Source organism: Salmo trutta, chromosome 9, assembly GCF_901001165.1.
Source record: "Salmo trutta chromosome 9, fSalTru1.1, whole genome shotgun sequence".
In the NCBI taxonomy this organism is placed as follows: domain Eukaryota; kingdom Metazoa; phylum Chordata; class Actinopteri; order Salmoniformes; family Salmonidae; genus Salmo; species Salmo trutta.
Genome location: NC_042965.1, coordinates 30293409 through 30309535, shown reverse-complemented (window position 1 = coordinate 30309535; position 16127 = coordinate 30293409). Strand labels below are relative to the sequence as shown.

The window sequence follows — 16127 nt, the reverse complement described above, 5'->3', positions numbered from 1 at the left end:
AATAAACATTTGATCACAAAAAAAGTATGTGGATCTTTGCTTTCTGAATGTCACAGTGTTACCATACATGTATACACTCAATTCATGTGTGCTATTTGCTTATGTGTGCCAAAATTACCAATCTGGCACAAAAGCAAGATGGTTGTTGAGCTGCACCGGACCCGATTGACCTAGGATCAATTTTGCTGCCCTTCTGCGATGCTATCGCGTCCCCGGTGTTGCTCCAAATCCATAGGAATTCAGGCTATTCCAATTTCAGCGCTCGGGCCATCGGTGAGGTCATTTCAGCAGTGGGCGTTACTGGGCAGTTGCACAAGGCGTAATTTGGTCGAAGGCGGTATTGAAATTGCATGTGGGAGTGAAAGTTTAGCGGAGTAAAACATCCGTAAGGCACATAGCAATCTTTGGGGAGTAAAGCGACGATTTTGGGACTTGGGCATGATATTAGACAGCCATCTATAGGCTTTAATAAAGGATCAAGAGGATTTTTAAAAAATCGACTGTGGTGAGAGCTTTTTTCTATGTTTTTGGAAATAACTTGAAAAGTTGGTTAATGCAACAATTATTTAAGGATATTACTGAAAAAAATGTGTTTGACTTTTGGTCTTTGAGATTGTCATGTAAAATTAGGTGTTTATGCTTTATCCTTATATGCCACACCACATATAACCAAATGCAGTTTGATTTCATGTTGATCTGCTTGAACGGTATGTCTTATTTGTAACAAATTCTTATAGAAGTTTCTATTTGCCTGTAATACTGTAGAATATTACTGAGATGGAATTCACCACAGTTCGTTTTACATGGTTCCCACACAAGGATGATGTCATCATTGTGGGATCTCTGATTTAAGTTATTCCAGGTGTGGATAGTTGTGGTGTTTGTGATATGTTGGTGCCAGGTGTGCTGTAGGGTGTGCAGTGTTTTCAACTACAGTTTAGATGCAGTAGACTACAGGAGGAGGTAAATGTGTTTTGCTTTTGTGGACTTCATGATTGCAAGCTGATTTCTCACTCTTGCCAATGACGATTAGTGCTTTCAGTCTCTATAGCCCATAGTAGCTATGTAATTAGGTTGCAGAGAATGTTATATGGCTATATTGTGTATTATTACCTGGATGTGCTCTTCTGTCATATACAGGTAATTGCCAAAATAAAGGAAACACTTGAGTAAACACATACATACTATATTAAAAGCAGGTGCTTCCACACAAGTGTGGTTCCTGAGTTTTATCATGCTAATAGGGTCACATATAAAGATTGTTACCCATTATTTTGGCTACCATGGCTAGAAGAAGAGATCTCAGTAACTTTGAAAGAGGGGACTCAAAGGACCATAGGGGTTTTAAAGTGTGTGTGTGTTTGTGTGTGTGTTTGTGTGTGTGTGTGTGTTTGTGTGTGTGACTTGTGTGTGTGTGTGTTAGTCAACAGATCTCAACCCAATTAAACACGCCTGAGACAGCTTTTTCCACATCATTAAAACCCCAAATTATGGAATTTCTCATGGAAGAATGGTGTCGCATCCCTCCAATAGTTCCAGACACTTGTAAAATCTATGCCAAGGAGCATTGTAGCTGTTCAGGCAGCTCGTGGTGGCCCAACACCTTATCAAGACGCTTTGGTGTTTCCTTTATTTTGGCAGTTACCTGTAAATCAATGGCATGTGCCAGGAGTTCTCTGACTTGATTCTACTTTACTGTCTTGTCCTAGAAGGAACAGTGAAATAACTATTCAAGTTGATGGTTTGGTAACACTTTCTATGAGCTGCATATGTATAATGCATTTATAGAGTATTATATCGCCATCCATGCATGATAAGACAGACTTCTTCTATCTAGAATGATCCAGTTCGTTCTAAACATTCTAATGGTCTGGGCAAGATATTAAGAAGGCTCTAACTCTTTGTTCTGACCTGACATATTGACCCCGGAACCTCCTCCCTTTGACCCAGATGCCCTGCTGTCCCTAGTCAGTGGTAGTTATGTGTCTAGCTGTCTCACGGTGAAACATGAGGAGAAAAGACAAGTGTGCCATTCTTCTATGTCTTATCATGGAATTAATGTCTTTATTTTTTTAAAGCAGTAAAAGAAGCGTTCTATATTGTTGATAGATGCTGATGTGTTGAGTTTCTCTGCCTGGACATAATTGTTTTTTACTTAAGACCAAAGGGAGCCAGAGCTTCCTGAATACCTTGTTTGATTGGCTGTTGCCAGGAGACTTCTGTTTGATCCAAGAGGTCACCATTTCATGGGGTGGTCCATCTTATACTTTTGAATCTTTACCTTATATTTGCTCTAGGAACGTCTTTGTGATTCTGTACTGTCTGCGTTCCACTTTGAGACCCTAAATCTTAGAGTGCTGAAGCAGGGTTGAGTTTAAATGAAAGATAGCAGTTCATATATCCTACATTCCAGATCACATTAGTCATACAGTACTGTATCTTCTGTGTGGATCTTTATCCATGTGGTTTAAAGAAAACATCAGCCTGGTTATGACGCCTATGTGCCGTTGTGGGGAGATGCACACCCTGTGGGCTTGATGCCAGCTGTTGGGCTTGATTTTGTAACATCTATGTTTTGTAACTTGTGTAACCAACTGCCACGTTACAGCGAGGGAAAAAGAAAGATGCTGGCAAATAGAAAGATCCAACTTCCACTTCCAGACAGACATAGCCTTTAGTTTACATAATTTGAAAGCCACTTTATTGTTCAATGGCTCAGTGCTTTGTGTGAAATGTTTCAGCAGTCTTAAAAGGAGTTATGCTGTTTGATTAAAACCATCTGTCATACATATCTTTGAATCTAATTGATACTGGTTGTAAGACCATAGCTTGATTTAGACACTATTGCTCAGGTCCGAGGATAGGCTATGTGATCTACAGATGTACATTTGTGTTTTTAAATGCTCTTTGTTACTGACTCACAAGGCTCCAAGGGGCACCTCGGAGCAGGAGTCAGGACATGCTGTAAATCAGTGTTTTTCTCTGTGACTTCATGCCTCATGATGACATCATGCCACAACTCTGTTCCTCCACCTAATAATGGCCTCAATCAGTGTCACTGTAATACTTTGACTGTCCACCGGTCTCCCAGTAAAAAAACATATGACAAAGTAGCGAAATGATTTTTTTTATTTTTATGAGTAATGTTCTTTTCCTACTCTCTACCCTCCCACAGATAACCTCTTCTGTCTACTGTCTGACTTGACAGACACCACCATGCTGGCCCCGTGGTCACTCCCTTACTGCTTCACCATCCTGCTGGGCCTGTTAAAGCTGTGTCGGGCCCAGTATGAACAACTAGGCTACCCACAGGGCTATCCACAGGGCTACCCAGAGCCAGAGCAGGAGCAGTACACTGCCCCGGAGCTGCCACCTGACACACCCAGGATACAGCTGCGTTTGGCGGGGGATAAGCGCAAGCACAACGAGGGGCGCGTGGAGGTTTTCTATGATGGCGAGTGGGGCACGGTCTGCGATGATGACTTCTCTATTCACTCTGCCCAGGTGGTGTGCAGGGAGTTGGGCTACTTGGAGGCTGTCTCCTGGTCTCCGTCCTCTAAATATGGGAAAGGAGAAGGTAAAATGTCTGCTATTACATTTCAACCCAATATGCATGTGTGTAATGATAAGGGAAAGGAGAAATAATTGACTCTATTTTCAGGGATGTTTTTTATTGGCCAATGTTAAGCAATTTTCCCAGTGAAGCTTTTACAATACATTCTGACTCATCTTTCACCAAAATGAATAATCCACATCTATAGTGGAGATACGGTAGGGATAAGGGAGTGAGTGTACTACTCAGCAGCAGAATTGCTGCCAGTGTCCAGTCCACTTTGCCAAATTTGCTTGGCTGTTTGGCCTTGCTAGCTACCACTGGTCAGGTGAAAAAAAGATTCCTCCCTACGGAGGTCTTGATGTATCTACAATGTGTTGAGAATCCTGCTTTTTTTCAGGGCGCATCTGGTTTGACAATGTCCAGTGCACTGGGAAAGAGAAGACCCTGGCACTGTGCATGTCCAACGGGATCGGCGTCTCCGACTGCAAGCACACAGAGGACGTGGGCGTGGTGTGCAGCGACAAAAGGATTCCAGGATTTAAATTCATCAACACCATGGCCAATAATGTGGAGGTACACAACCTGCCTACTACAAACCCACTACAGACCTACTACAAACCGACTACAAACCCACTTTTTATTTACATTTGGTTGAGTTGTCAACTAACATGAATTCAATGTGAAATCAACCAAAAATGCCACAACGTCATTGGATTTAAGTTAAAAGTTGGGTGAAAAAATAGAAAATTCTAGGACTAGGCTTAATCTGTGTCCAGGAAATGGTCTTGAAGAGGCTTTGGTTGACATTGTTGTTGACTGAGATTCTTGCACTGCAATGTTCCAGAACATTTGGCTCTTGACTCCTCATCCAAGAAGGCCCTCACAGCTGGTCTTTTTGTTATTGAGCTGTTCTGTGCAGAGTGCAGACACACCTTTTGACATAAGTAGTACACGTGGCTTTCGAAAAAAGTGTCAAGCCAAAATCACAGCTTGAACCCAATGATGACTTCAAAGTAAAGTGCAGAAGCCCACATTACATTTTTAGTGAAAGTGAGGCTACCGGTAACAAACTAACTAATCCTACCTACTAACTCATACCTCATACATACTGGGCTCCTAAAGGGTTCATTCAGCACCTCAGAGTGGTATGTCTTATTTAAGTGAAAATGCCTGAGAAGCCGGTATTTGGAGGATATATTGGCACTGGTGTTATATACAGTTGAAGTCGGAAGTTTACATACACTTAGGTTGGAGTTATTAAAAGTCGTTTTTCAACCACTCCAAAAATGTATTGTTAACAAACTATAGTTTTGGCAAATCTACTTTGTGCAATTTTTCCAACAATTGTTTACAGACAGATTATTTCACTTATAATTCACTGTATTGCAATTCCAGTGGGTCAGAAGTTTACATACACTAAGTTGACTGTGCCTTTAAACAGCTTGGAAAATTCCAGAAAATGATGTCATGGCTTTAGAAGCTTCTGATAGGCTAAGACCTCCAATAAATTGTAGACCTCCACAAGTCTGGTTCATCCTCGGGAGCAATTTCCAAATGCCTGAAGGTACCACTTTCATCTGTACAAACAATAGTACGCAAGTATAAACACCATGGGACCACGCAGCTATCATACCGCTCAGGAAGGAGACGCGTTCTGTCTCCTAGAGATGAACGTACTTTGGGAAAATCAATCCCAGAACAACAGCAAAGGACCTTGTGAAGATGCTGGAGGAAACAGGTACAAAAGTATCTATATCCACAGTAAAACGAGTCCTATATAAGCATAACCTGAAAGGCCGCTCAGCAAGGAAGAAGCCACTGCTCCAAAACCACCATAAAAAAGCCAGACTACGGTTTGCAACTGCACATGGGGACAAAGATCATACTTTTTGGAGAAATGTCCTCTGGTCTGATGAAACAAAAATAGAACTGTTTGGCCATAATGACCATTGTTATGTTTGGAGGAAAAAGGAGGAGGCTTGCAAGCCGAAGAACACCATCCCAACCGTGAAGCACGGGGGTGGCAGCATCATGTTGTGGGGGTTCTTTGCTGCAGGAGGGACTGGTGCACTTCACAAAATAGATGGCATCATGAGGATGGAAAATTATGTGAATATATTGAAGCAGCATCTCAAGACATCAGTCAGGAAGTTAAAACTTGGTCGCAAATGGGTCTTCCAAATGGACAATGACCCCAAGCATACTTCCAAAGTTGTGGCAAAATGGCTTAAGGACAACAAAGTCAAGGTATTGGAGTGGCCATCACAAAGCGCTTACCTCAATCCTATAGAAAATGTGTGGGCAGAACTGAAAAAGCGTGTGCGAGCAAGGAGGCCTACAAACCTGACTCAGATACACCAGCTCTGTCAGGAGGAATGAGCCAAAATTCACCCAACTTATTCTGGGAAGCTTGAAGAAGGCTACCCGAAATGTTTGATCAAAGTTAAACAATTTAAAGGCAATGCTACGAAATACTAATTGAGTGTATGTAAACTTCTGACCCACTGGGAATGTGATGAAATAATTAAAATCTGAAATAAATCATTCTCTCTACTATTATTCTGACATTTCACATTCTTAAAATAAGGTGGGGATCCTAACTGACATAAAACAGGGTATTGTTACTAGGATTAAATGTCAGGAATTGTGAAAAACTGAGTTTAAATGTATTTGACTAAGGTGTATGTAAACTTCCGACTTCAACTGTATATATGCCAATATATTCTCCGAACATCGGCTTCGAGGGCATTATCATTTTTATACAATGGGTTAAATCAAATCAAGTCAAATTTTATTAGTCACATGCGCCGAATACAGTGAAATGCTTACTTACTAGCCCTTAACCGACAGTGCAGTTTCAAAAAATATGGATAAGAATAAGAAATAAAAGTAACAAGTAATTAAAGAGGAGCTGTAAAAAATAACAGTATACACAGGGGGGTGCCGGTACAGAGTCAATGTGCGGGGGCACCGGTTATTTGAGGTAGTATGTACATGTAGGTAGAGTTAATTAAAGTGACTATGCAGAGATGACAATAGAGAGTGGCAGTGGTGTGGAGAGTGGAAGGGGAACAATGTGAATAGTCTGGGTGGCCATTTGACTAGATGTTCAGGAGTCTTATTGCTTGGGGGTAGAAGCTGTTTAGAAGCCTCTTGGACCTAGACTTGGCGCTCCGGTACCGTTTGGCGTGTGGTAGCAGAGAGAACAGTCTATGACTAGGGTGGCTGGAGTCTTTGACAATTTTCAGGGCCTTCCTCTGACACCGCCTGGTATAGAGGTCCTGGATGGCAGGAAGCTTGGCCCCAGTGATGTACTGGGCCGTTCGCATTACCCTCTGTAGTGTCTTGTGGTCGGAGGCCGAGCAGTTGCCATACCAGGCAGTGATAAAACCTGTCAGGATGCTCTCGATGGTGCAGCTGTAGAATCTTTTGAGGATCTGAGGAACCCTGCCAAATCTTTTCAGTCTCCTGAGGGGGAATAGGTTTTATCTTGCCCGCTTCACGACTGTCACGGTGTGCTTCGACCATGTTAGTTTGTTAGTGATGTGGACACCAAGGAACTTGAAGCTCTCAACCTGCTCCACTGCAGCCCCGTCGATGAGAATGGGGGCGTGCTCGGTCCTCTTTTTCCTGTAGTCCACAATCATCTCCTTTGTCTTGATCACATTGAGGGAGAGGTTGTTGTCCTGGCACCACACGGCCAGGTCTCTGACCTCCTCCCTATAGGCTGTCTCGTTGTTGTCGGTGATCAGGCCTACCACTGTTGTGTCGTCTGCAAATTTAATGATGGTGTTGGAGTCGTGCCTGGCCGTGCAGTCATGAGTGAACAGGGAGTACAGGAGGGGGCTGAGCACACACCTCTGAGTGGCCCCTGTGTTGAGGATCAGCGTGGCGGATGTGTTGTTACCTACCCTTACCACCTTGGGGCAGCCCGTCAGGAAGTCCAGGATCCAGGTGCAGAGGGAGGTGTTTAGTCCCAGGATCCTTAGCTTATTGATGAGCTTTAAGGGCACTATGGTGTTGAACGCTGAGCTGTAGTCTATGAATAGCATTCTCACATAGGTGTTCCTTTTGTCCAGGTGGGAAATGGCAGTGTGGAGTGCAATATAGATAGCATCATATGTGGATCTGTTGGGGCGGTATGCAAATTGGAGTGGGTCTAGGGTTTCTGGGATAATGGTGTTGATGTGAGCCATGACCACCCTTTCAAAGCACTTCATGGTTACAGACGTGAGTGCAACGGGTCGGTAGTCATTTAGGCATGTTACCTTAGTGTTCTTGGGCACAGGCACTATGGTGGTCTGCTTAAAACATGTTGGTATTACAGACTTGGACAGGGAGAGGTTGAAAATGTTAGTGAAGACACTTGCTAGTTGGTCAGAGCATGCTCGCAGTACACGTCCTGGTAATCCGTCTGGCCCTGCGGCCTTGTGAATGTTGACCTGTCTAAAGGTCTCACTCACATCAGCTGCGGAGAGCGTGATCACACAGTCTTCCAGTACAGCTGGTGCTTTCATGCATGTTTCAGAGTTATTTGCCTTGAAGCGAGCATAGAAGTAGTTTAGCTCGTCCAGTAGGCTCGTGTCACTGGGCAGCTCTCAGCTGTGCTTCCTTTTGTAGTCTGTAATGGTTTGCATTTACCAACATATTCAGATAATGATTGACATATTTTCATTAAAAACGTTATTTTTATTAATTTATTCATACTGTTTCACAAGATATAGTCCTGAAACAAATCTAGGCTTGCTTCCCAACCAGCTGGTCGTTTGTTCTATTGGTTTGGTTGCCAGAGACGGGACCCAGTCGTTCAGTCTTTTTGTTCTGTATCAATGGACGTGACCCAGTCGTTCATTCTAAATGTTCCATTGCCATCTGTCTGGCAATGTTCTTATCCCTTGCTTGCTAGGTAGCCAACTATGGCTAACTTACAGTCACGTCAAACAGTGCAGCCATAATAACAACAGTAGCTGCATTTGTTTAAGCTGTTTTCTAGTAACATTTATTTGGATACATCCATAACAATGAGATATTGAGGCACGATTTCACCTGGCATAGAACATGTGCTCTCTCGTCAGGACACTGTTTTTCAGTGGATCTAGCCAACAACACAGCTAACACAATAACTTCAACCTGAAGCTGGAAAGACTGCAAACTAGCCGGACTTTCGTTCTACCTTTTTTTCAATTGACATTTCTTTGTGTATATCCATAAAAATGATGCCAGCTGATTCATAATTTGGACTGGCTGAGAAACCCTGCCTGCCTCTCTCTGTCGTCACGACTCCCGACCCCTACAAGTTCATTGCTATGGGACAGTTGAAGATCGAATTTGAGTATTGAAACAATGTTGCAAATGTCGGACAGACAGACAGCAAGGTTTATACAAATCTCCACTGTTGAAAACTAAATGTTAGTCTCAAAGAAATGCGAGATAATGTTTAGGTGCTTTTTATAGTGGAGATGAAGTTTATAACTTCCCTGCCTGGGCTGGTGAGACAGTGGATTGCGCAGTCAGATGGAACAGTGTAAAAAGGGCATTTTAATGTCATCGATTTAGCCGTTGGTAACTTGTGGAATAGACACTAGTTGGAATGCACTTTTAACCAATCAGCATTCAGGATTAGACCTACCCTTTGTATAAAAGCCTGCAGCTAATTGACACCAAAGGCAGAGTGTTATGTGTTGTTGCGCTCACTGTAGGCCCTCAAGAGTTCACATTCCAATTTCATGAGTTAGTGCAGACCAGCACTCTCCAGGAGAGTCAGCTCAAATCATGTCTCTATTTGACTCCAGCGATGACTGACACCTCCAAATTCAAGGTTAACATGTATCCCTCTGGTGGTCGAGTTGACCTATTTTAAGAAATGCCATTGGTTTGTGGAGAAAAAGTTTGATAGGCTGCTGAGGAATTTGTTACAGGAAAAAATCACTGCTACCTTGTGAGGTTAACTTAGGGCTAACGTGTGCCAGCTTATCTGATGGGACCAGCTACAATGTAGCATTCTATCACATATTAACTGGCTGATGCCTCAACTTAACCTTGAACTTAAACTTTTTCTAGTTTCCGCAAGTATGGCCCCACCAGGACTGGGTGTTTCAGGGTGATTCTGAGTTACTTGGTTGACAGCCCACACCAGAGACGCAACTTTCATTGGGGACAGGGGGGACATTCTTAAATTGCATTTTTGTCCCTGTCCCGTTTTTCATTGGAATGTGATACAAAACAAGGCAACGGGTAGACTGTTGGAGTGTTTATCCAAATGGATAAAAAAAAATATATATATATACACAGTACCAGTCAAAAGTTTGGACCTATTTTTACTATTTTCTACATTGTGTCAAATTATACACTGCTCAAAAAAATAAAGGGAACACTTAAACAACACAATGTAACTCCAAGTCAATCACACTTCTGTGAAATCAAACTGTCCACTTAGGAAGCAACACTGATTGACAATAAATTTCACATGCTGTTGTGCAAATGGAATAGACAACAGGTGGAAATTATAGGCAATTAGCAAGACACCCCCAATAAAGGAGTGGTTCTGCAGGTGGGGACCACAGACCACTTCTCAGTTCCTATGCTTCCTGGCTGATGTTTTGGTCACTTGAATGCTGGCGGTGCTTTCACTCTTGTGGTAGCATGAGACGGAGTCTACAACCCACACAAGTGGCTCAGGTAGTGTAGCTCATCCAGGATGGCACATCAATGCGAGCTGTGGCAAGAAGGTTTGCTGTGTCTGTCAGCGTAGTGTCCAGAGCATGGAGACGCTACCAGGAGACAGGCCAGTACATCAGGAGACGTGGAGGAGGCCGTAGGAGGGCAACAACCCAGCAGCAGGACCGCTACCTCCGCCTTTGTGCAAGGAGGAGCAGGAGAAGCACTGCCAGAGCCCTGCAAAATGACCTCCAGCAGGCCACAAATGTGCATGTGTCTGCTCAAACGGTCAGAAACAGACTCCATGAGGGTGGTATGAGGGCCCGACGTCCACAGGTGGGGGTTGTGCTTTACAGCCCAACACCGTGCAGAACGTTTGGCATTTGCCAGAGAACACCAAGATTGGCAAATTCGCCACTGGCGCCCTGTGCTCTTCACAGATGAAAGCAGGTTCACACTGAGCACATGTGACAGACGTGACAGAGTCTGGAGACGCCATGGAGAACGTTCTGCTGCCTGCAACATCCTCCAGCATGACCGGTTTGGCGGTGGGTCAGTCATGGTGTGGGGTGGCATTTCTTTGGGGGCCATGTGCTCGCCAGAGGTAGCCTGACTGCCATTAGGTACCGAGATGAGATCCTCAGACCCCTTGTGAGACCATATGCTGGTGCGGTTGGCCCTGGGTTCCTCCTAATGCAAGACAATGCTAGACCTCATGTGGCTGGAGTGTGTCAGCAGTTCCTGCAAGAGGAAGGCATTGATGCTATGGACTGGCCCGCCCGTTCCCCAGACCTGAATCCAATTGAGCACATCTGGGACATCATGTCTCGTCCCATCCACCAACGCCACGTTGCACCACAGACTGTCCAGGAGTTGGCGGATGCTTTAGTCCAGGTCTGGGAGGAGATCCCTCAGGAGACCACCCGCCACCTCATCAGGAGCATGCCCAGGCGTTGTAGGGAGGTCATACAGGCACGTGGAGGCCACACACAGTACTGAGCCTCATTTTGACTTGTTTTAAGGACATTACATCAAAGTTGGATCAGCCTGTAGTGTGGTTTTCCACTTTAATTTTGAGTGTGACTCCAAATCCAGACCTCCATGGGTTGATAAATTGGATTTCCATTGATTATTTTTGTGTGATTTTGTTGTCAGCACATTCAACTATGTAAAGAAAAAAGTATTTAATACGATTTTTTCTTTCATTCAGATCTAGGATGTATTGTTTAAGTGTTCCCTTTATTTTTTTGAGCAGTATATTTTACATTTTAGATTCGTGAAAGTAAACACCCTTTGCCTTGATGACAGCTTTGCACACACTTGACATTCTCTCAACCAGCTTCACCTGGTATGCTTTTCCCACAGTCTTGAAGCAGTTTCCACATATGCTGAGCACTTGTTGGCTGCTTTTCCTTCACTCTGCTGTCCAACTCATACCAAACCATCTCAATTGGGTTGAGGTCGAGGGATTGTGGAGGCCATGCAGCACTCCATCTCTCTCCTTCTTGGTCAAATAGCCATTACACAGCCTGGAGGTGTGTTGGGTCATTGTCCAGTTTAAAAACAAATGATTGTCCCACTAAGTCCAGACCAGATGGGATGGCGTATCGCTGCAGAATGATGTGGTAGCAATGCTGGTTAAGTGTGCCTTGAATTCTAAATAAATCACAGACAGTGTCACCAACAAAGCACCATCACACCTCCTCCTCCATGCTTCACAGTGGGAACCACACATGCGGAGATCATCCATTCACCTACTCCGCGTTTCACAAAGACATGGCGGGTAGATGCAATAATCTAAAATTTAGACTCATCAGACCAAAGGACAGATTTCCACCGCTCTAATGTCCTTTGCTTGTGTTTCTAGGCCCAAGCAAGTCTCTTCTTATTATTGGTGTCCTTAAGTAATGGTTTCTTTGCAGCAATTAAACCATGAAGGCCTGATTCACGCAGTCTCCTCTGAACAGTTGATGTTGAGATGTGTCTGTTACTTGAACTCGGTGAAGCATTTATTTGGGCTTCAATTTCTGAGGTGCAGTTGACTCTAATGAACGTATCCTCTGTATCAGAGGCAACTCTGGGTCTTCCTTTCCTGTGGTTGTCCTCATGTGAGCCAGTTTCATCATAGAGCTTGATGGTTCAGGCGACTGCACTTGAAGAAACTTTCAAAGTTCTTGAAATGTTCCGCGTTGACTGACCTCCATATCTTCAAGTAATTATGGACTGTCATTAATCTTTGCTTATTTGAGCTGTTCATGGCATAATATGGACTTGGTCATTTCCCATAGGACTATCTTCCGTTTGCCACCCCTACCTTGTCGCAAGACAACTGATTGGCTCAAACGCATTAACCTCTCTTTGGTATGTGGGACGAAATCGTCCCACCTACTCAACAGCCAGTGGAATCCCGTGGCGCGATATTCAAATACCTTAGAAATGCTATTAATTCAATTTCTCAAACATATGACTATGTTACACCATTTTAAAGACAAGACTCTCATTAATCTAACCACACTGTCCGATTTCAAAAAGGCTTTACAACGAAAGCAAAACATTAGATTATGTCAGCAGAGTACCCAGCCAGAAATAATCAGACACCCATTTTTCAAGCTAGCATATAATGTCACAAAAACCAAAACCACAGCTAAATGCAGCACTAACCTTTGATGATCTTCATCAGATGACACTCCTAGGACATTATGTTATACAATACATGCATGTTTTGTTCAATCAAGTTCATATTTATATCAAAAACCATCTTTTTACATTAGCATGTGACGTTCAGAACTAGCATACCCACCGCAAACTTCCGGTGAATTTACTAAATTACTCACGATAAACGTTCACAAAAAACATAACAATTATTTTAAGAATTATAGATACAGAACTCCTTTATGCAATCGCGGTGTCCGATTTTAAAATAGCTTTTCGGCAAAAGCACATTTTGCAATATTCTGAGTAGATAGCTCGCCATCACGGGCTTGCTATTTTGACACCCACCAAGTTTGGCACTCACCAAACTCAGATTTACTATAAGAAAAATTGGATTACCTTTGCTGTTCTTTGTCAGAATGCACTCCCAGGACTTCTACTTCATCGACAAATGTTGTTTTGGTTCAAAATAATCCAAAGTTATGTTCAAATATCCTCTGTTTTGTTCTTGCGTTCAAGACACTATCCGAAGGGTGACGAAGGGTGACGCGCGGCCGCGTATCGTGACAAAAAAATTCTAAATATTCCATTACCGTACTTCGAAGCATGTCAAACGCTGTTTAAAATCAATTTTTATGCGATTTTTCTCGTAAAAAAGCGATAATATTCCAACCGGGAAACCCTGTTTTCGTTCAAAGACTCAAAGTTGAAAATGGCCTCTTCACGTGGCTCCCGTCTCATTGTTCTCAGATCGACCACTTACCAAATGCGCTACTGTTTTTCAGCCATGGGCTGCAAAGTCATCATTCAACGTTCTGGCATCCTCTGAGAGCCTATGGGAGCCGTAGGAAGTGTCACGTTACAGCAGAGATCCTCAGTTTTCAATAAAGAGAGTGTAGAAGGCCAAGAAATGGTCAGAGGGCACTTCCTGTACAGAATCTTCTCAGGTTTTTGCCTGCCATATGAGTTCTGCTATACTCACATACACCATTCAAACAGTTTTAGAAACTTTAGGGTGTTTTCTATCCAATTATATGCATATTCTAGTTTCTGGGCAGTAGTAATAACCAGATTAAATCGGGTACGTTTTTTATCCGGATGTGAAAATACTGCCCCTTACCCTAGAGAGGTTAAGAAGGAAAGAAATTCTACGAATTAACTTTTAACACATCTGTTAATTGAAATGCATTCCAGGTGTCTACCTCATGAAGATGGTTGAGAGAATGCCAGGAGTGTGCAAAGCTGTCATCAAGGCAAAGGGGTGGCTACTTTGATGAATCTCAAAAATAAAATTAATTTTGATTTGGTTAACACTTTTTTGGTTACTACATGATTCCATATGTGTTATTTCATAGTTTTGATATCTTCACTATTATTCTACTGTGTATAAAATAGTAAAAATAAAGAAAAACCGTTGAATGAGTAGATGTGTCCAAACTTTTGACTGGTACTGTATATATATATATTTATATGGTATGTCCCCCACACTTCTAAAACCAAAGTTGCGCCCCTGGCCCACACCATAGCTGAACATCCTCAATAAGTACTTTGGTAGTATCTTTTCAGAGAAGTGACCGTACACCGTTTACGAGTTTGAGTCAAATTCCAATGCTATTCAACTCCTGTAATGGGACAAGATGAGGAAGAATGGCTCCAGTTCACTTCCTCTGGTGGGGTTTATAAAGATAAAAGGTAGAGATTATAATGCTCCAAAGAGCTGTGCTGTAGAGGTCCAGACATCTGGAGTCCGCCTTCAGCCCTTTGTGATGTCTCAAGCTGTGATATTCACTGAGAGAATATCAGGCTCATCTTTTCCATTCACTAAGATGTGGGGCACGCTGGGTTAGCTCCACACAGAAGCAATGTAAAACACAGCCAGGTTGAGGCAAAGCCCTCCACACACACAGGTTGTGTACCAAATGGCACCCTATTCCCTATGTAGTGCACTATTTTTGATCAGGGCCCATCAAAAGTAGTGTCATATAGAGGGAATAGGGTGCCACTTGGGACGTACACTGTCTAATGTTAGGCATGACGACAGACTAGTGTGATACTGTGGTGGGGGATGATGAGAGGTATGGGGACTCAAAGTAGGTGCTTGGGGGGAGAACATTTCCGCCTACATTTTAGAGACTGTTGCCCTTTCATCGTCGGACACTTGCGATGACTTCAGGATAATTGCTGGCCAGTCGACCACAAAGGAACCACAAAGGAAATGTTTCAAAGACTTAGGACTTAAGAGAGTGTTGAAACCTGAAGCTTGCATGCATGTGTCACCTACCTTTGGCTTCTTAGGACATTTTTGACCGATTCCTCTGTGAATGCCTTGTTTTTAGTACACTTGCATTCTTTCTAAGTTTCTGTTTCAAATAACCAAGGTTAACTATAACTCTGGAAAATACCCATAGCATGTGAACTCAGCAAGAATTTGCTTTGTGGGCCGTGCAGTTTATGGGTTTGAATGGATTGCAGTTTTAGTGGCATTGTGTCTCAGTCGTCTGCACTTTAAAACAACAGTAAAGGACATCCAGTGCTCTTCTGAGAAGTTACCGTGTGCTTTCCATTAAGACTGTTATTATATAAATATACATGTTCCTCGTGTTTATCACACACACATTCTTTTCAGTCATGTCCTTCAGGTTGTTTGGCATACAGCATCTTAAGATTAGTGCTCAGAGTTTTTCCTAGTTAGGTCATGAAAAGGTCAGGAGCTACAGCTGGCCCTCTCTATTATCCTTAGTAATATCCTCTCACATCATTTCAGCTTGTAAATAGAGGTGGCTGAATAGACATGATTTAGAAGTGAGGTTTGTGTGGTTGTCTGACCTGTGATCAAGCACATGCATTAGGGTACGTTCTGTTCTAACCAAATTTCAACATTGAGCATTCCTCAGTGTTTATGCAGGTCATTCTTGGCTAACCAGCGAGCAGCTTTTATCAATGCAGACTTTATGTAGACACCAATGTGTTCCATTGCAGGAGAATTTCAGGAGGACATATTTGAGATTTATTTATCTCTCTGCATCCTCGGTGAGGAACAAATAGCATATTGTGGGCTCTTAAAAATTATACGGAACACATCTTGAAATAAGTTTATTCTTTGGTTCAAATTTGTGGGCTCAATATTGAACATCTGTTGTTGAAACATCCATGTAAATACATCACCATAAAGGTGGTTAATTGAGGTTTATTAAAGTGATATAAAGTAAGGTTTAATGGTGCTTCATCATAAAGGACTGGGGCACAGTACACCCTTTTTTAA

General features: G+C 42.8%; 1 protein-coding gene across 1 annotated transcript in view; it reads left to right on the top strand.

The window, feature by feature from the left end:
* The first annotated feature begins 348 nt into the window (after positions 1–348).
* Positions 349–16127, top strand: part of LOC115200385 (lysyl oxidase homolog 2B) — a 46993-nt gene continuing 31214 nt past the window's right edge. Inside the window, exons 1-3 of the mRNA XM_029763413.1 lie at positions 349–505; positions 3176–3577; positions 3954–4129. Of these exons, the coding sequence (XP_029619273.1) occupies positions 3217–3577; positions 3954–4129 (537 nt within the window). The 5' untranslated portion in view covers positions 349–505; positions 3176–3216. The remainder of the gene's footprint in view (positions 506–3175; positions 3578–3953; positions 4130–16127) is intronic.